The sequence below is a fragment of the Solanum tuberosum genome, unplaced genomic scaffold (assembly GCF_000226075.1).
Source record: "Solanum tuberosum cultivar DM 1-3 516 R44 unplaced genomic scaffold, SolTub_3.0 scf00316, whole genome shotgun sequence".
NCBI lineage: Eukaryota > Viridiplantae > Streptophyta > Magnoliopsida > Solanales > Solanaceae > Solanum > Solanum tuberosum.
This window is the reverse complement of record NW_006239240.1, coordinates 273,742-288,551: the sequence shown is the minus strand read 5'-3', so window position 1 is coordinate 288,551 and position 14,810 is coordinate 273,742. Positions and strand designations below refer to the sequence as shown.

Sequence of the window (14,810 nt, the reverse complement as noted above, 5' to 3'; positions counted from 1 at the left end):
ATTCGAGGACAAAAATTATTTGATGAAACCTAATGTTCATACAATTATGAAATCAAAAAGAGAGAGTAGAAAGCTGACAGAATTCACTGTTCAAAACAATGAGTATCCACCTGCCTCACCATCTCCTGGACATGTAGATGGTCATAGTCCAGGGATCGGTCACTAGCTATTATTTTATTATTGTAAATATCATCTTTGTGTAGGAATCATGCTAATGTTCTGTATTATTCCAACTTTATCGGATGTCCGGCCTTGAAGGCGCATTATATTTTCTGTATGTACATATAAATGTAAGTTATGCATGTATTAATGTAAGTTGTTTATGTTCGGAACCTTATTGGACAACAAAAAATGTTCAAAGGAGTAGTTTTCAATTTGTCCCGAGGTGTGATGGGCTTGTACATAGAAGACATAACTATGTTAATAAAAGTTTGGTTTTTTACTAATTATTTCAAGTTCTTAGATGAAATGGCAAATACAATCCAACATGAATTTTGTGGTTTTTAACAAGTTATGTTTAATGTTGGAATTAGAGATCAATTACCTATTATAAGAAGAAATACTATATTTTTAAAACAAGCTAAATAGAAAAATACAATATTTAAACTGAAATGGAGAGATTAGTACATAAATTATAGTTACATACATGCCGATCAAACTTAATCCATCTGCAAAACTTTTCAGCACGGTTTCAGAATACAACAAATATATTTTCAGTAAAATAATGTCATCTTAGCTTGATTGTGCATCTCTTAGCTCTACTTTCATGTCACTTCCATGCAAACGAGGGCGGATCTAGGAGCACGAGGTACTTGAACCCTCTCAACAAAAAATTATAGTACTTTTTAAAATTTTAGATGTGTGAGTGTTTTATGATTGGAAGTTAGAATCTTTTGTAGAACTAGTTTCCCTAAAAATATAACGTTTTCTTGGGTTTAAACTATATATATATATATATATTAGAACTGGTGCCACAAACTATTAACCGAAGATATTTTGTTCAATCTCACGTAGTTTAAAGGTATTTTAGAGCCTTTTCCGTAAAGAAAAAGATGACATAGTGCAACTATTTATGCACAATGCAGAAGGCAGCAAGCTAAGCTTAGTCAAGTGTTCATGGTAAATATAGTAAACACTTATCAAGGATAGGCAAAATTTTAGCATATATAACTTACCTGAACCTTTAAAATATCAAGGACCTGAAGCAATTTCAACAAGTATGATATCAAAATCTTAAATTTAACTCAAAATGCTAAAACGTCAAATTAGAAATTTTGAATCTGGTGATGATTAAGGTAAAAGATTTACATCTCTTTTTCTCTTGTCAATTTCCATCCACTACCCAGCTACAACCAGAACCCTTTACCAACCCCTTGGTTTCCATTAGTTTTCGCACGGCAAGGGCATCACTTATTCTTCCAGCTTTAGTATACAAATTTGAAAGTGTTACATAGTGTCCTGTATTTTCAGGCTCCAATTCGACTAAATTCTCCGAAGCAAGAACTCCAATGCTCACTTTTTGGTGTGCTAAGGCAGCAGCAAGTACAGAACCCCATATATGTTTGTTCGGCTGAACAGACATTTTTCCTATAAAATCTGTGGCATCTTCAAGCCGACCAGCTCGTGTTAGTAAATCAACAACACAAGTAAAGTGTTCCATTCTGGGGTTCAGTCCAAATTCCTCCACCATTCTGTGGAAAATATCTAACCCCTCATCAACAAGTCCTGAATGACTGCATGCTGAAAGCACTGAAGTGAATGTCAAAGCGTTTGGTTGAACGCCAGAATGGCTCATTTTTTCCAGGAGATGCAGGGCATCTTGGCCCAAACCATGCATTCCCAACCCACCAATTATTGTATTCCATGACACTATATCTTTATGAGCCAAATGAGAAAATACACATAAAGCGTTTCCAATGCACCCACATTTTGAATACATGTGAATAAGTGCATTCCAAATGGGCGTGACATCCCAAAAACTACTTCGTAATATATAAGCATGAATTTGTTTCCCATATTTGATGTCACAAACTGGCAAAACAATTGAAAGTGTGGTCTCGGTAATCTTGATTCCTATAGTCAGCATTTCCTTGAAATACTCCACAGACAAGTCTTTCATCCCTAGTTCAGCGAAACCATGAATCATGGAATTCCAAGAAACAACGTCCGTTCTATCCATCAACTCAAAAACATGTCTTGCATCTTGAATCCTCCCACATTTAGCATACAGAGTCAGTAATGCAGGTCCAGAAGATCTGTGAAAAGCAAAAGGTGATTCTAGTTTAATCCCGTGTGCATGAATCTCCTGGGCACTCCTTAAATCCCCAATAAGCTGGCACGACGCAAGTACACTAGAGAGACAATCTAGGTCAGGCCAAACTTCTCTTCTATATATCATTTCCCTAAAAATATTCAATGCAGTACCATGATTTCCAATTCTTGAATAGCCTGATATCAAAGTCGTCCACGATATTATACTTGGTTCTTTGATTAGCGCAAATATTTTCCTTGCCTCATCACATTGACCCATCCGACAATAAGCATCCATTACCGTGTTCAAAGTGACTATATCTGGCTGACAACCTTCCTTACTCATATGCCTCAACATCTCAACAGCCAAATCAAGTAACTCATTACATACATATCCCGAAATAATCAAATTCCATGAAAGCAAATCTTTTTCTTGCATCAAATCAAATACCTGTTTAGCACTCCGAATATCACAACATTTAGAGTACATATCAATTAAAGAATGACTAACTTGGAGATTCCATTCTACACCACACACAATTATATCTCTGTGCACTTGTAACCCAATACCCGAGCTCGAAAACTTAGCACAAACCCTCAGCACTAGAGGAAACACATACCCATCGGGTAAAATGTTGTCCAGTTTCATCTCCTTATAAGTATTTACACATTCTTTAATTAGGCGGTTACGTGAAAAATACGATATCATGGCGGTCCAGGCATACACATTTCTTTGAGACAATTTGACAAACAGGTTCTGGGCAGATATAATATCGTCGCGTTCTGTATATACTTGTATCAATTTGGTGATGATGAATGGATTGTGGCTTTGACCATGTACGATGATTTGTTGATGGGTTTGTTTGCCTTGGTCTACTGATTTGGAATTGCTGCAGAGTTGAAGCAAATTGTTTATTTCGAATGTCAAGAATGGTGTTCCGGTGAATGCTGGCACAGACGAAAAATTCTTGTAGAAGTTCCATACTTTCATCTATATTTGCAAACAGCTACTGAATTCCTAATATATAGAGAGGAAAATTTTCATAAGTTGATGGAGTTTTTGAAGAAGCTGACTCAGTCGTGATACCAATTAAAAAGCAAATAATTAGTGTCTGGATGCACGATTCAACACTTAAACTACTAAGCAGACACGCATATTTTTCACGATAAATCTCAGACTTTAACATGAATCCAAACGTCTACTTATGTGATATATGGAATTTGTCAAATAGCATTGAGGCTACTTCTGAATATGTTGTTTTTGTAAGGAAAACATTTCACCATTGTCCATGAAGATGAAATTGGGCTAGGCGTATTTTGCCTTAATGGGCTCAAACTTGAGCACAACTTATCTCCTTTTATATTGGGAAATCCAATTCTCGTACACATGGTATGTGCACACGTATAGCCAATTTTAGGAAACTCCTTTAAGATATAGTCAAAATTTACAAGTTTTTGCAAATTTAGTTTCTTTAAAATCAATTCCCCACACATGTATTTGTTTGGCTTGCGAAGCCCATTTTTAAAAAAATGTGGAGTCACGATTTGAAGCTTATAGGTTCTAAATTCTTATCATTTTAAGTTATTGAGTTCCAAATTGATAATTTGTAAATATACAAAAAATAAAATAGAAATTGAAGACAAATATAAAGTTAACCAAAACAATTGAATACAATCAAACTTGTAGCAACACTCTCCCTCCGTCCCTACAATCCAATGAATTAGCATCCAAGAGTGTGGCTTAGAGTTGATTTCATTCCATCTTTCTAAATTTGGACGGATAGAGTTATCCGATACATGTGTTGTCTTGAATACCACAATTAAAAAATATACTTAACAAAATAGAGGGACAGATGAATCAGGTTGGATTTTCAGATGTTCAAATTAACAAGATGACTAAAATATATATGGTCCGTAATATTAGTGATGAAAATGAAAAGAATACACAATGGCAATGGAGAAACATAAATTACTAGTGAGATGAAATTAAAGTAAATTTGTTTATTGCAAAAGGATAAGCAGTTAACCACCTAATAAAAGGAGTCAATGTACAAAGACAAAAGCAGTGGGAGGGATTTGACCAGCCGCTCATATAGGTGTTACTCTAATATTAAATACCATTAATTTCACTTTTGTCCAAAATAGTTCAGATTGGTAAACACTTAACTCCCTCTTTTCATTTTAATTTTACGACTTCACATATCTATTTAAAATAAATATTTATTAAATGAACTCTATTTATTATGTTATAGAAATTTAAATTTGACAACTACTAATACTTTAGTTATGTAGTTTTGAACACGAGGCAATATAGTTGCGGAAATCTAGTGAGTACAAGAAACCATTAAAATTATGAACATTTATTAGGTCCAGTTTGATTATAGATTTTAAAGTTGAATTTTGGAAATTGTATTTGGACACTCATTTTATAACTTTAGTTTTTTTTTTTTTAAATAAAAATTTGTGAGTGAAAGAGAAATTTCTCTGTAAAATTGACTCATTGAAAATCCATTTTTCGAAATCATATCAAATTTGTTCCTGATCAAATAAATACTTAGAGAAAAAAAATTCAAAATTTATGTTCAAACGCTAGCTTTGTGGGTATTTGCCTTAATTTCTTATCATAATTAGATTATTCTTTTCTTAAATGGAAATCACAAAGTTTCCATATTTGGCTAATCTTTTACTCCCTCCGTCCCATTTTATATGCCATCCCTTTCTATAAACAGCTGGACCACAATACTTGTCATTTTATAAAATTTATGCATAAATTACCATATTTTGCCTATTATACCCTTGATAGAATAGTTAATTAATCTTGTCATTTATTAATGGATCCGGCTCCCCTCCATTACTCATCCCCTCCATTTTGTCTAGATGAGAGACATGCGTCTTATTTAAAGTTTAAAGGTTAAAATTATATTATATTAACAAATATCATAAGTCATAACTATAGTTAAGTCAACTAATTTTAGAAAACTACTCTCAAATTTGATAAGAATTACTATATATTCCATTCAAAATTTGATATTTATTAATATCATTAATTTCATCTTATAGTTTACATTTAAATATTAAATTATATGATATTTAAGGTGAGAATCAACTAAACAATTTTCTATACTAGTAAACTTTGTTCTTGAAATATTATACTATGTTGAGAAACAAAAAAAAGTGAAGAATTATCAATATTGAAAAAAAAATCATAAAATAAAAGAACATGAAATTAAAAAAAATAAAAATAGACAGAAAGTTTTTTAGAAATAAACGTGAAATACCAAAATTATTCTAAGGAGAAAATGTGACTATTGTGTTTGAAGGGGAAAAATATATGTTTTTAAAAAAAAAATTCTTTTATCTTCTTCTTTTTTTATAAAAAAAAGTGTTTAATGCAAATGTTTTTGAAGATTATTATTTATCACATTAAATATAAATGTTTCATGTTCTACAATTTTAATATTTAAATATAAAAATATAAGATAAAATTGATGATATTAATAAATATCAAATTTTGTATGGAATATAGTGTAGTTCTTACCAAATTTGGAGAGTAGTTTTCTAAAATTAGTTGACTTAACTATGGTTGTGATATTAGTTAATATAATATAATCTTAACATTTAAACTTTAAATAAGACACATGTCTCTCATCTAGACATGCACTTGACGAAATGGAGGGAAGGGGTAATGGAGGGGAGCCGAATCCTTTATTAATAAAGTCGACTTAAGAAAACATTAAATAAGGGTAGAAGGGTAAAGTTACATCATTTTTTAATGCAAGTGCAAAGTAAAAATGTGACATATAAAATGGGACTGAGGGAGTATCTTGTAAGAAAATGTTTATGGCTTTATAAATAGAGATTTATTCTTTCAAACTTGGTAGCATTCACAATGTAGTCCTATAGACTTTGAGAGTTTTGTGCAAGTAAAGAATTTGTGAGACTAACACTTGTGTAAACCTCTTTTTATTTCGAGCGAATTGTGTGAGATTATTTCTCTCGATAATGTGTACTCTCTTTTATATATAGTAGATTAGTCATCTCCTCTTGTGGACATAGATCGATTGACCAAACCACGTTAAATATTTATGTCTTTTAATATATTTCTCATTTGACTTCTTACTTATGCTCTTTTGAGATTTACTTTATTAGTTTTCACATGATACCTAATTATTTTGATCCAAACAAACTTAACCCTTGTTTGTTGAGAGGGATGGGGGAGAGGAATGTTGGAGAATTTGAGATGAAGAGATGCTTTGATCCAAAGTATCAGTTTCGTAGCTAGTTCCTTTTTTGCATTAAAAGTAGTGCAATAAATTTGGTTCGCTTTCGTGGTCGTTATGAATTTGCTTCTCCCAATTAATAAATGTGTGTCTGTCAGTGTACAATTCAATCTACCAACGGAGTTTATGTTTTTGGTTCCCCAATGCACCAACTACTCTCTTATCTCTATCTACTCATAAATAAATACTAAGATATTCAATTCATTCTTCACCTAAGCTTTTCACAAACTTTATCAGTTAATGTCTCCACGCTTTAAATTTGAAATTATACTACTACTTAAATGGACAATTTGACCTCTTTACAAGAACAACCCTCCTCTGACCAGATATTATTCTTGTAGGAGTATGAAATTCTTAATAAAAATCTGAGAAAAATGTTAAAAATATCCCTAAACTTTGCGAAAAGTTAAGGATGTATTTCACTCATTTTGCATGATTGTAAGTGTATTTAAGTTGATCAGTTAATCAAATAAAAGATTGTTTTTTAAGTTTATCAATAATTTGAAAACGAAACCATTTTCGTGACTAATAATTTACACTAAGTTCTCTTTTCTAAATGAGGTGCAAAGTTCAAGTAAAAATGTATAGAGTTGTGTGAAGACAACTTTGAGTAAGAGAAACCATAAAAAATTGTGGCGTCGAAGGGAAGGACAATACATATAATGGGGGCCGGGGCCAGGGCCCTATACAATGCTGAAGCTCTCAGATGAATAAATGCAAAAGAGACGTAACATGAATATGTTGAACGGAATACTATCTGTTGGTTTATTAGCATTTTAATATTAATATTTTGTATATTAATTTGTTAAAACTTAGTATAGCCTTTCTGCCATAAAGATGGAATAGAGGATGTGGGAGTTACATGCATTTGTACCTCTTTACTTAGTGGTCAATTAATGAGCATAGGCATTATGCACTTTGCTGCTTTCTGTGAACGTTGGAAACTTGGCCGTTGTGCAAGTGCACGTTAGAGGCATTGGTTACCCTCTCATTATTCCATTCTTTACTCCTCCATTATCCTTGTAACCTATGTAACTCCTAAAACCATTATCTTCACTATTTACTACACCATTATCTTCCTATTCATTGCTAGGAAGACTTCTTCTACTATAAATAGTGATGGTATTCATTTGGTTTGGGAGATATACAATACACTAGAAAGATATAGAGTGAAAGAGTTAGTAAAAAAAAAAAGAGTTCTTATTAGTTGAAGGGAGGTGTTCTTTCTTGTGGAGCTTTGGACTCAACTCTTGTCCAGAGTTGTTGAGTTATATTTTGTGATTAGGCTGTTGTATCCTGGAGGGGACAAGTCAAGAGGACTACTGTTGGACCGGTGAAAACATTTGCTGCAGTGGGCTTGAATCTCCTTAAAGAGAGCGAGATATCCGCGCCTCAGCCTGAAGAGATTTATTTTCTTCATATTTATTTTCAATTGTAATCTTGTATTTTTGTTATCGTGTAAGTTTTCACTAACAATTTTAAGGAGAATCAGTATGGCTACAATTGAAAAAAATGCGGATGTCAAGATGGGAGACCTTAACAAGCCATTTCGGTTCAATGGTAACCATTTTAAGAGATGGAAGGGTAAAACACTTTTCTACTTTAGTCTTCTCAATGTTTCTTATGTGTTAACTGAGAAGAATCCTAATAAAGTAGACATCACCTCTATGAATGATGATGAAACTATTTCTCATCTAGAGAAAGTGGAAAAGTACGATGGTGATTCCTATAAGTGTCGGTATTATATTCTTAATTGTCTATCTGATAATTTTTATGATTATTATGATAGAACTTACTCTAGTGCAAAGAAAATCTATTGAAAAAACATAAACAATCTCTCATGACAAAATACAGCAAAAAACTTCTCAATTACTTGTACACTAAACACATTAATAACTAAAATTAGCAGCAAGTATCTAATACTGCCACGCGATACTAACGTTAATTAAAACGAAACTCCACATCTCTACTACTAGATCCTCCACCAGCCCCATTATATGGTTCCTGCAAATAAACAATGAGTCACATTGCAAATAGTACCATAGGAAAATAATAACCTATCTTGTTAAATTTATTTGGAATGAAATGAACATGAAACATAGGATGATGTGTATTAACAAACAAACAAAAAAAGTGAGTAGTATTACTCCTAATTTGGAATGAATAGTAGGTACCTGTGAATTCTTGGCTTCATTTGACCTCTTTCCTAACGAGCCTTGATTGTTGTTATCAACTTTTTTGGACCCAATGTGAGATTTCTTAAGGCCTAAAAGTCCTTTCCACCTAGTAGAACTTTTAGGGGGCCTAGAGGAAAAAACATGATCATCATCTTTATCTTCATGAAGAAGTTCATCTCTTAGAGTAGTTTTTTGAGATGAAGTTTCTTTGAAGGGCAACAATCTACCTTTGGAAAAAAGTTGGTCAGCAGTGATCATGGAATAATTAGTGACATTGAATTCAAAGTCAGAGGAAACAGGGGCATCCCTATAGTTCCTCATTATTTGAGATGAATCCACAAAATCATTAGAGAAGGAGATTCGAGGACTCATAGGAGTCCCAAAACCTTTGTGGTCGGCTGAGTTTTGGTTGTACATAATGTCTAAACCATGACATCCAGAGTGAGTGAGTGCTCTTCTACACCTACATAAGCTACTTCTGCTGACTGCATTTTCAACTAAATCTTAAATTAGTTTTTTTATCTCACACCCCAAAACTAGCTCACACGAAGGTTTATAACAAGTCCAAAGATCTCAATCCACACTGATGTGGGACTTTTTCATTGGAGCATTTTCTCTGCCCCCTTTATGTGGGTCCTATTCAATCGGTTCGGAGATACATCAATTGGACTTACTCTAATACCATGTCAACTTAGGTTTTGAACTCGTTTTTTTATTTTTCATCTGGTGTTTGATATTCAATACTCGCATTAAAGTCTGATTAAATTCGGATTCATGTTGAAAATTTCAATGTTGAGAATAAAGGGCTCCCTATTTGTTTGGTAAAAAAGTCTTAATGAACACTTTATGATAAAATGGCTATTATGTTATTTATAATGAAAAGTATTTTTTCAGAATAGAATAGATAAAATAATTAAAAATTATGTTTTAGAGATTATAAAAGGTACTAGAGGATAAGAGAAAGTTGTTTGGTAAGCATTTTATTTTCAATTTTAAGATTATGAACTCAAATTACTAAGAAATCAACAAAGTGAACGCTTTTACGAAGAGGTAAAATCAATTTTAAAATTATGAATTTAAATTACTAAGAAATCAACAAAGTGAATGCTTCTACGGAGAGGTAAAAAACAATCATAAGTTAGAAGCGGCAAACTTGGGATTTCGACTGATGGGAGGCTTAAAGGCACGACCACTAAAATCATTGCCTTCGACCCAAAAGTTAAAACTTAAAAGGTTCAAATTTTATGCATTTTTCTTTCAGTTAGTTGAGGTTGTATAAGTTCATAAATTATGATTAATTACTTTCCATCATTAATTTATTTCCCTCTACAATTCTGATATCATCATCTATACCATGTACTTTTCATATATTTTTCTTGTAATTCAACATTTAAATCTCGACTTAGTTTTTCAAAATACTCGATTAGTACACATGCAATGTGAGATATCCTAAGGTTAAACTTATATCTTCAATCAAATAGAGTATAAATTTAATCTCAAATTCATTTCTGAATATTACACCTTATTCCATTCAACTTAGTACCATTACTTTATTTCATCTTGTAGGTAGTTCCGAGCTAACACTATTCGCCATCTAATGTGTACTTGAGATTAAGATAATGATTTCAGGATCATAAGTGAGATTAAGATAATAATTTCGAAATAAATTTTGATATTAACTTTATCCATATTTGATTTGAGAAATCAGCTAATCTCGAGATTATTTTATTTCATTAGTTATACTAAAATAATGAGATTACTATCTCATATAGATGATGAAATAAAATAATCTCATAAAATATCCTTACTTATCTCATCCTGACCAACCTCTATCTATCTTTATCTTATTTGATTGATCCAAAAATCAGAGATAAGTTTCTTTTCCCTCATTAGCATACGAATATTATGAAATAGGCTTGCCCTCTTATAAATAAAAATATGGTTTAGCTTTAACCCGAAAATTCCATGAAACAACCCATGACGGGGCAATAACTTGAAAAAATGAAGTAACTTATTGATAACATATTAAAATACACTCATATTGTAAACATTTTTTTTTTGCTATATCATTAAGATCGATTCAAAATTTAATTTTTTTTCTCTAAAGGTTCTTAATACTAAAATCATTGTACTAGTAAAATAATTAATTTATAATTTGATACTTTATTCAGATGAATTCAATTATAAAATAAGATAATATTTTTTCTAATACACTTTATCAAAACGAACGACCCCTTAGGTGTTAGCTACTCCTTATTCCTCCAATAAATTCGTAAAGGGACCCCTCCTCTCTACGTACCTCTGTTCGAAACAACTGTATATGTTTGTATTTATATTGTCAGGGGGAGCGGGAAGAGGGTCTTTTTCATTTTTGGTTCAAATAATATTCAAGGATACGTCTTTTGACTATATGTTTGGGTTTCAATATAATAACTTTTTTTTACTATTATATTTTGGCGTGACATATAATAGTCTGACGAATAAATCTTTGATAGAATCTGGAAGCCTATTTGTCAATTCATAATGTATTAAATTAATCATAATCCCATTTGTTGGACGCTTTCATTTTCTTGTCCTTTTGATACCCTTCAAGTTTTATTATCAGATGGACAATATCGTTATATTTTGTGTTTCGTGCATTCCACACCTAAATTCCTTCTTTTTGGCCTATGGTGCTCCCATTTTTTATTTTTTAAAACGCCCATCCAGTGTGTAGTATATACTAGAGCTTCATGGGACAAAGAAATAATTGCATAATATGTAGAAAATCAGTCACATTTTCTTGGAATTTGCTCAGTCAAATTATTGTCTAGTTAGATCTCGACAAAATACATGAATTTTAAAAAAGAATTTAAAAATTAAGCGTAAATTATTAGTTTTATTTTTGAACTATTGACCGCCTTAAAAACATTTCTTTACTTGATTAATTGAACTTAAATACACCCCAATCTTGTAATATGAGTGAAATACACCTCTAAAATCTCACCGAGTTTAGGAGTGTTTTCAACACTTTTTTTTTTTTTTTAATAATAAAAACTTCATATTCCTACAAGAGTTTGAGATCACTTGTTATGTCATGATGTGACAGATCAAGGTGTATCGGGGGTATATATAAGATTAGTTAGTCAAGTAGAGGGCTGTTTTTAATTAAGACTGTAAATAGTTCGGAGATAAAACTAATAATCTGCATCAAGTTCAGAGGTGTTTTCAATCCTTTCTCTCCAATAGAAATGACATAGTTTTTAACCAGCAACATGGTATTAATAGTTCCTAATGAAAAACTTTTTTCCATTCCCAACGTGAGGAGAGTGTTAGAATTAGTTGAGTTGTACATTTTAAAAGCAGTTAGAAGGTTAAGTTAAGCTATTCAGTCAGCTAGAAGAATGAAGTATTAGGAAGTGATTAGTTTCTAGGTTTTAACAAAAATATTACTAGGCGATTCCTTTTTATTTGTTATAGCTTTTATGGACAGAGTTACTTAAAATCAATTGCTTTTGTGGTAAATGATAGATCTCTCATTAAATTAATCGAGGTGCGTGCAAACTAATCAGAACGGAACATTATGCGGGTATATGATGATAGACATGAACAGAATGCAATGACTACAGAAAATTCACATGGTAACCAAAATCAATTTGTAATGGATTATATAAAAAGTTAAAATGTGGGGTCAGGAAAACCAAAGATTGAAAAATGGAAGAAAGGTAGAAGCAGGGATAAATTGTCAGTTTGCATTTGGTTGGCAATGAAGAAACCAAAACAATAGTGAGTCATTATATTAAAGGGGATGGGCCATTAGTTTGTAATGTTTTAAATGCTTTAAGCTAAGAGAAATAAAAGAGAGAGGGGGGTTACATTCAAATTGCAGTGAATGCAGCCACGTCGAAGCAGAGAAGGTGCAGTAAGTACTACTGGACTTGTATTTGACTTGGATTTGTATGTATTAACACTGAATGAGCTGGCTAATAATGGTTTTTTTTTCCACCCTGTGTTCGGCATCCACATTAGAGCTCAAATTAAATTTGAATCGCATACTGCAAGGCTCATTCGGGTATGATACTTCCAACAAAAATTTCTTCATATTCAAAGTTCGAACCCAATAACTCTAATTAAGGATAAAGTGCTCCTACTAGTGCAGCAAAACCTATGTTGGTGGATAATAATGATAATACTCAAGAGGGACCACGTTATCTACAATCTCTAGGTGCAACTCCTTTGACCTATTAAACTAGCTCCCCTATATAACAGAGGCGGCATAACAAAGATTCTTTTTTAATATAAACGGTGTTCAGTAGTACTCACTTTGTCTTACTTAACGTAATATTGTTTGAGTTACAATAGGAGGAATCGGTGCATTGTATATGTTAAAAAGGTTGTACATTTAATTATTTTTGGTCATGGAAAGTGCTTTTATGTGTTGGTTTTAGTTGATCCTTATTTTTCTAAGATGTGTCATAGGTTTGAATTTTGATTCTTCCATGCAACCTTTTTCTTTTAACAAAGTAGATTCGAACCTAGGGAATGCAGAGTTAACGCTTCAATTACGAATTTGATCAAAGTTAGTAGTTTTGGTCCAAATGTTTTACTTTCTTCCTTTTAGTTTGATTGACCTATTTTAGCTTGATACATAGTTTAAGAAAGTAAAAGAAATTTTAAAATGTTATTTAATGATATAGCTTTAAACATGCCATTTGAAAATTTGAAATTAAAGAATCCCTAAAAAAAAAGGAAAAATTCATTTTTTTAAACGGACTAAAAGAAATTAAAAATATGTCAACAAATTGAAACGGGTGGAGTATTTATATTAAAGTTCCATCGATTATATACAAATTATTAAGAGACTGATTTGACGTTTCAAGCACACCTCATCCAATTCTAGGTGTTCAACGATCGTAAATCAGTATAAAACCCAACTAAATGAGTTGGGGGCGAATCCCACAGGGAGCAGTACGTGTCTCAAATTCAATTAGGAAGTATGAATGTGGTCTAATCAGCCATAGGAATAGAAATTATCGATTAAAAACATAATCAAGTAAAGGGGTGACACGAATGTCAGATGGGGGGTTTTGGTTTTAGTTATCAACTAAAAGCAGTACGAACAATAGGAATTAACAGTAATGAGACGGATTCTTGGGATGTGATCAATTATAGGCAAATATAGGCATATGGGTTATTGCAAGTATTAATAAATAGCTAGATATTAGTGAGTAGGCTTGACTATAAGGGAGGTAATTTTCTCTCGAACAATTACCCCGAATCAAGTGATTTCTCTCGAACATCAACAAGCATGCAAATTAAGAGCAGTCCACACCTTAATCCATTCACTCTTTCGAGCTAAATGTTTGGGATTGGGTTTAGGATTTACTCTCTCGAGCTAAACCCAGATCAACCCAATACCCACAAACCATCAATCAAAAATCTTAGTTCTAAAACCTCTCTCTCTCGAGCAAGCCAAGAACACAAACATAGAACTGCATTTGCAACTACAATTCTTAAATTAAACCACAATTAATGATTAAACTCACTTTTAAATAGCATTTAAACTAATAATTAGCAATACCCATAAGCTAAATCAACCCACAATCACATGATCACACCCCAAGAATTGGGGTTTTAGCTAGACATTATAAAAAGGTAAAAACAGTTACCAAATTGATTATCCATCAACTGGGTAAGAGTGATTTCATCTTTACAATGCTCCAATTTGATGAATCTCAAAGACCCACTTCCAATTTCTCAAAAGTGAATTTCTTCAATCCTTCAAAGCTAAAGAAAACTCTGGAGAAAACTGTCTCCAGATGATAGAACTTCATAAAAATTATCTCAAATGTCAAAAAAGATTCTTAAACTAAATGTTCAAAAAACGTATTTATAGTCGCCAAAAATAAGCTACAAAATCCCCTTTGGCGAAGTAAGTCGGGCTCACCGATCCAATCGGCGAGCCACCCTTTGGTCTCTTCCATCGCTCTTTCGCCTTGGTATTCGGCATCTTCAAGGTTTGTAACTTTGGGAGATCTATCTTGGCTTCGCGGAACCACTCGGCGATTCGCCGACTGCTCCTTTTCGTCGCCGACTTGGTTCTTTCCTTCAGGGCTTGACACAC

At 32.4% G+C, this 14,810-nt stretch overlaps 2 protein-coding genes across 2 annotated transcripts; both read right to left on the bottom strand.

The window, feature by feature from the left end:
- Positions 1–1,324: 1,324 nt before the first annotated feature.
- On the bottom strand, positions 1,325–3,241 carry LOC102591398 (pentatricopeptide repeat-containing protein DOT4, chloroplastic-like). Its single transcript, XM_006360157.2, has one exon. The coding sequence runs from the start codon at positions 3,239–3,241 to the stop codon at positions 1,325–1,327; it is 1,917 nt and encodes a 638-aa protein (XP_006360219.1).
- A 5,106-nt stretch (positions 3,242–8,347) lies between these two features.
- Positions 8,348–9,159, bottom strand: LOC102602439 (uncharacterized). The gene is made up of 2 exons (XM_006360185.2): positions 8,705–9,159; positions 8,348–8,534 (listed from the first exon to the last, which is right to left on the bottom strand). The coding sequence occupies exons 1-2, from the start codon at positions 9,122–9,124 to the stop codon at positions 8,472–8,474; spliced, it is 483 nt and encodes a 160-aa protein (XP_006360247.1). The 5' UTR covers positions 9,125–9,159; the 3' UTR covers positions 8,348–8,471.
- Positions 9,160–14,810: the final 5,651 nt, after the last annotated feature.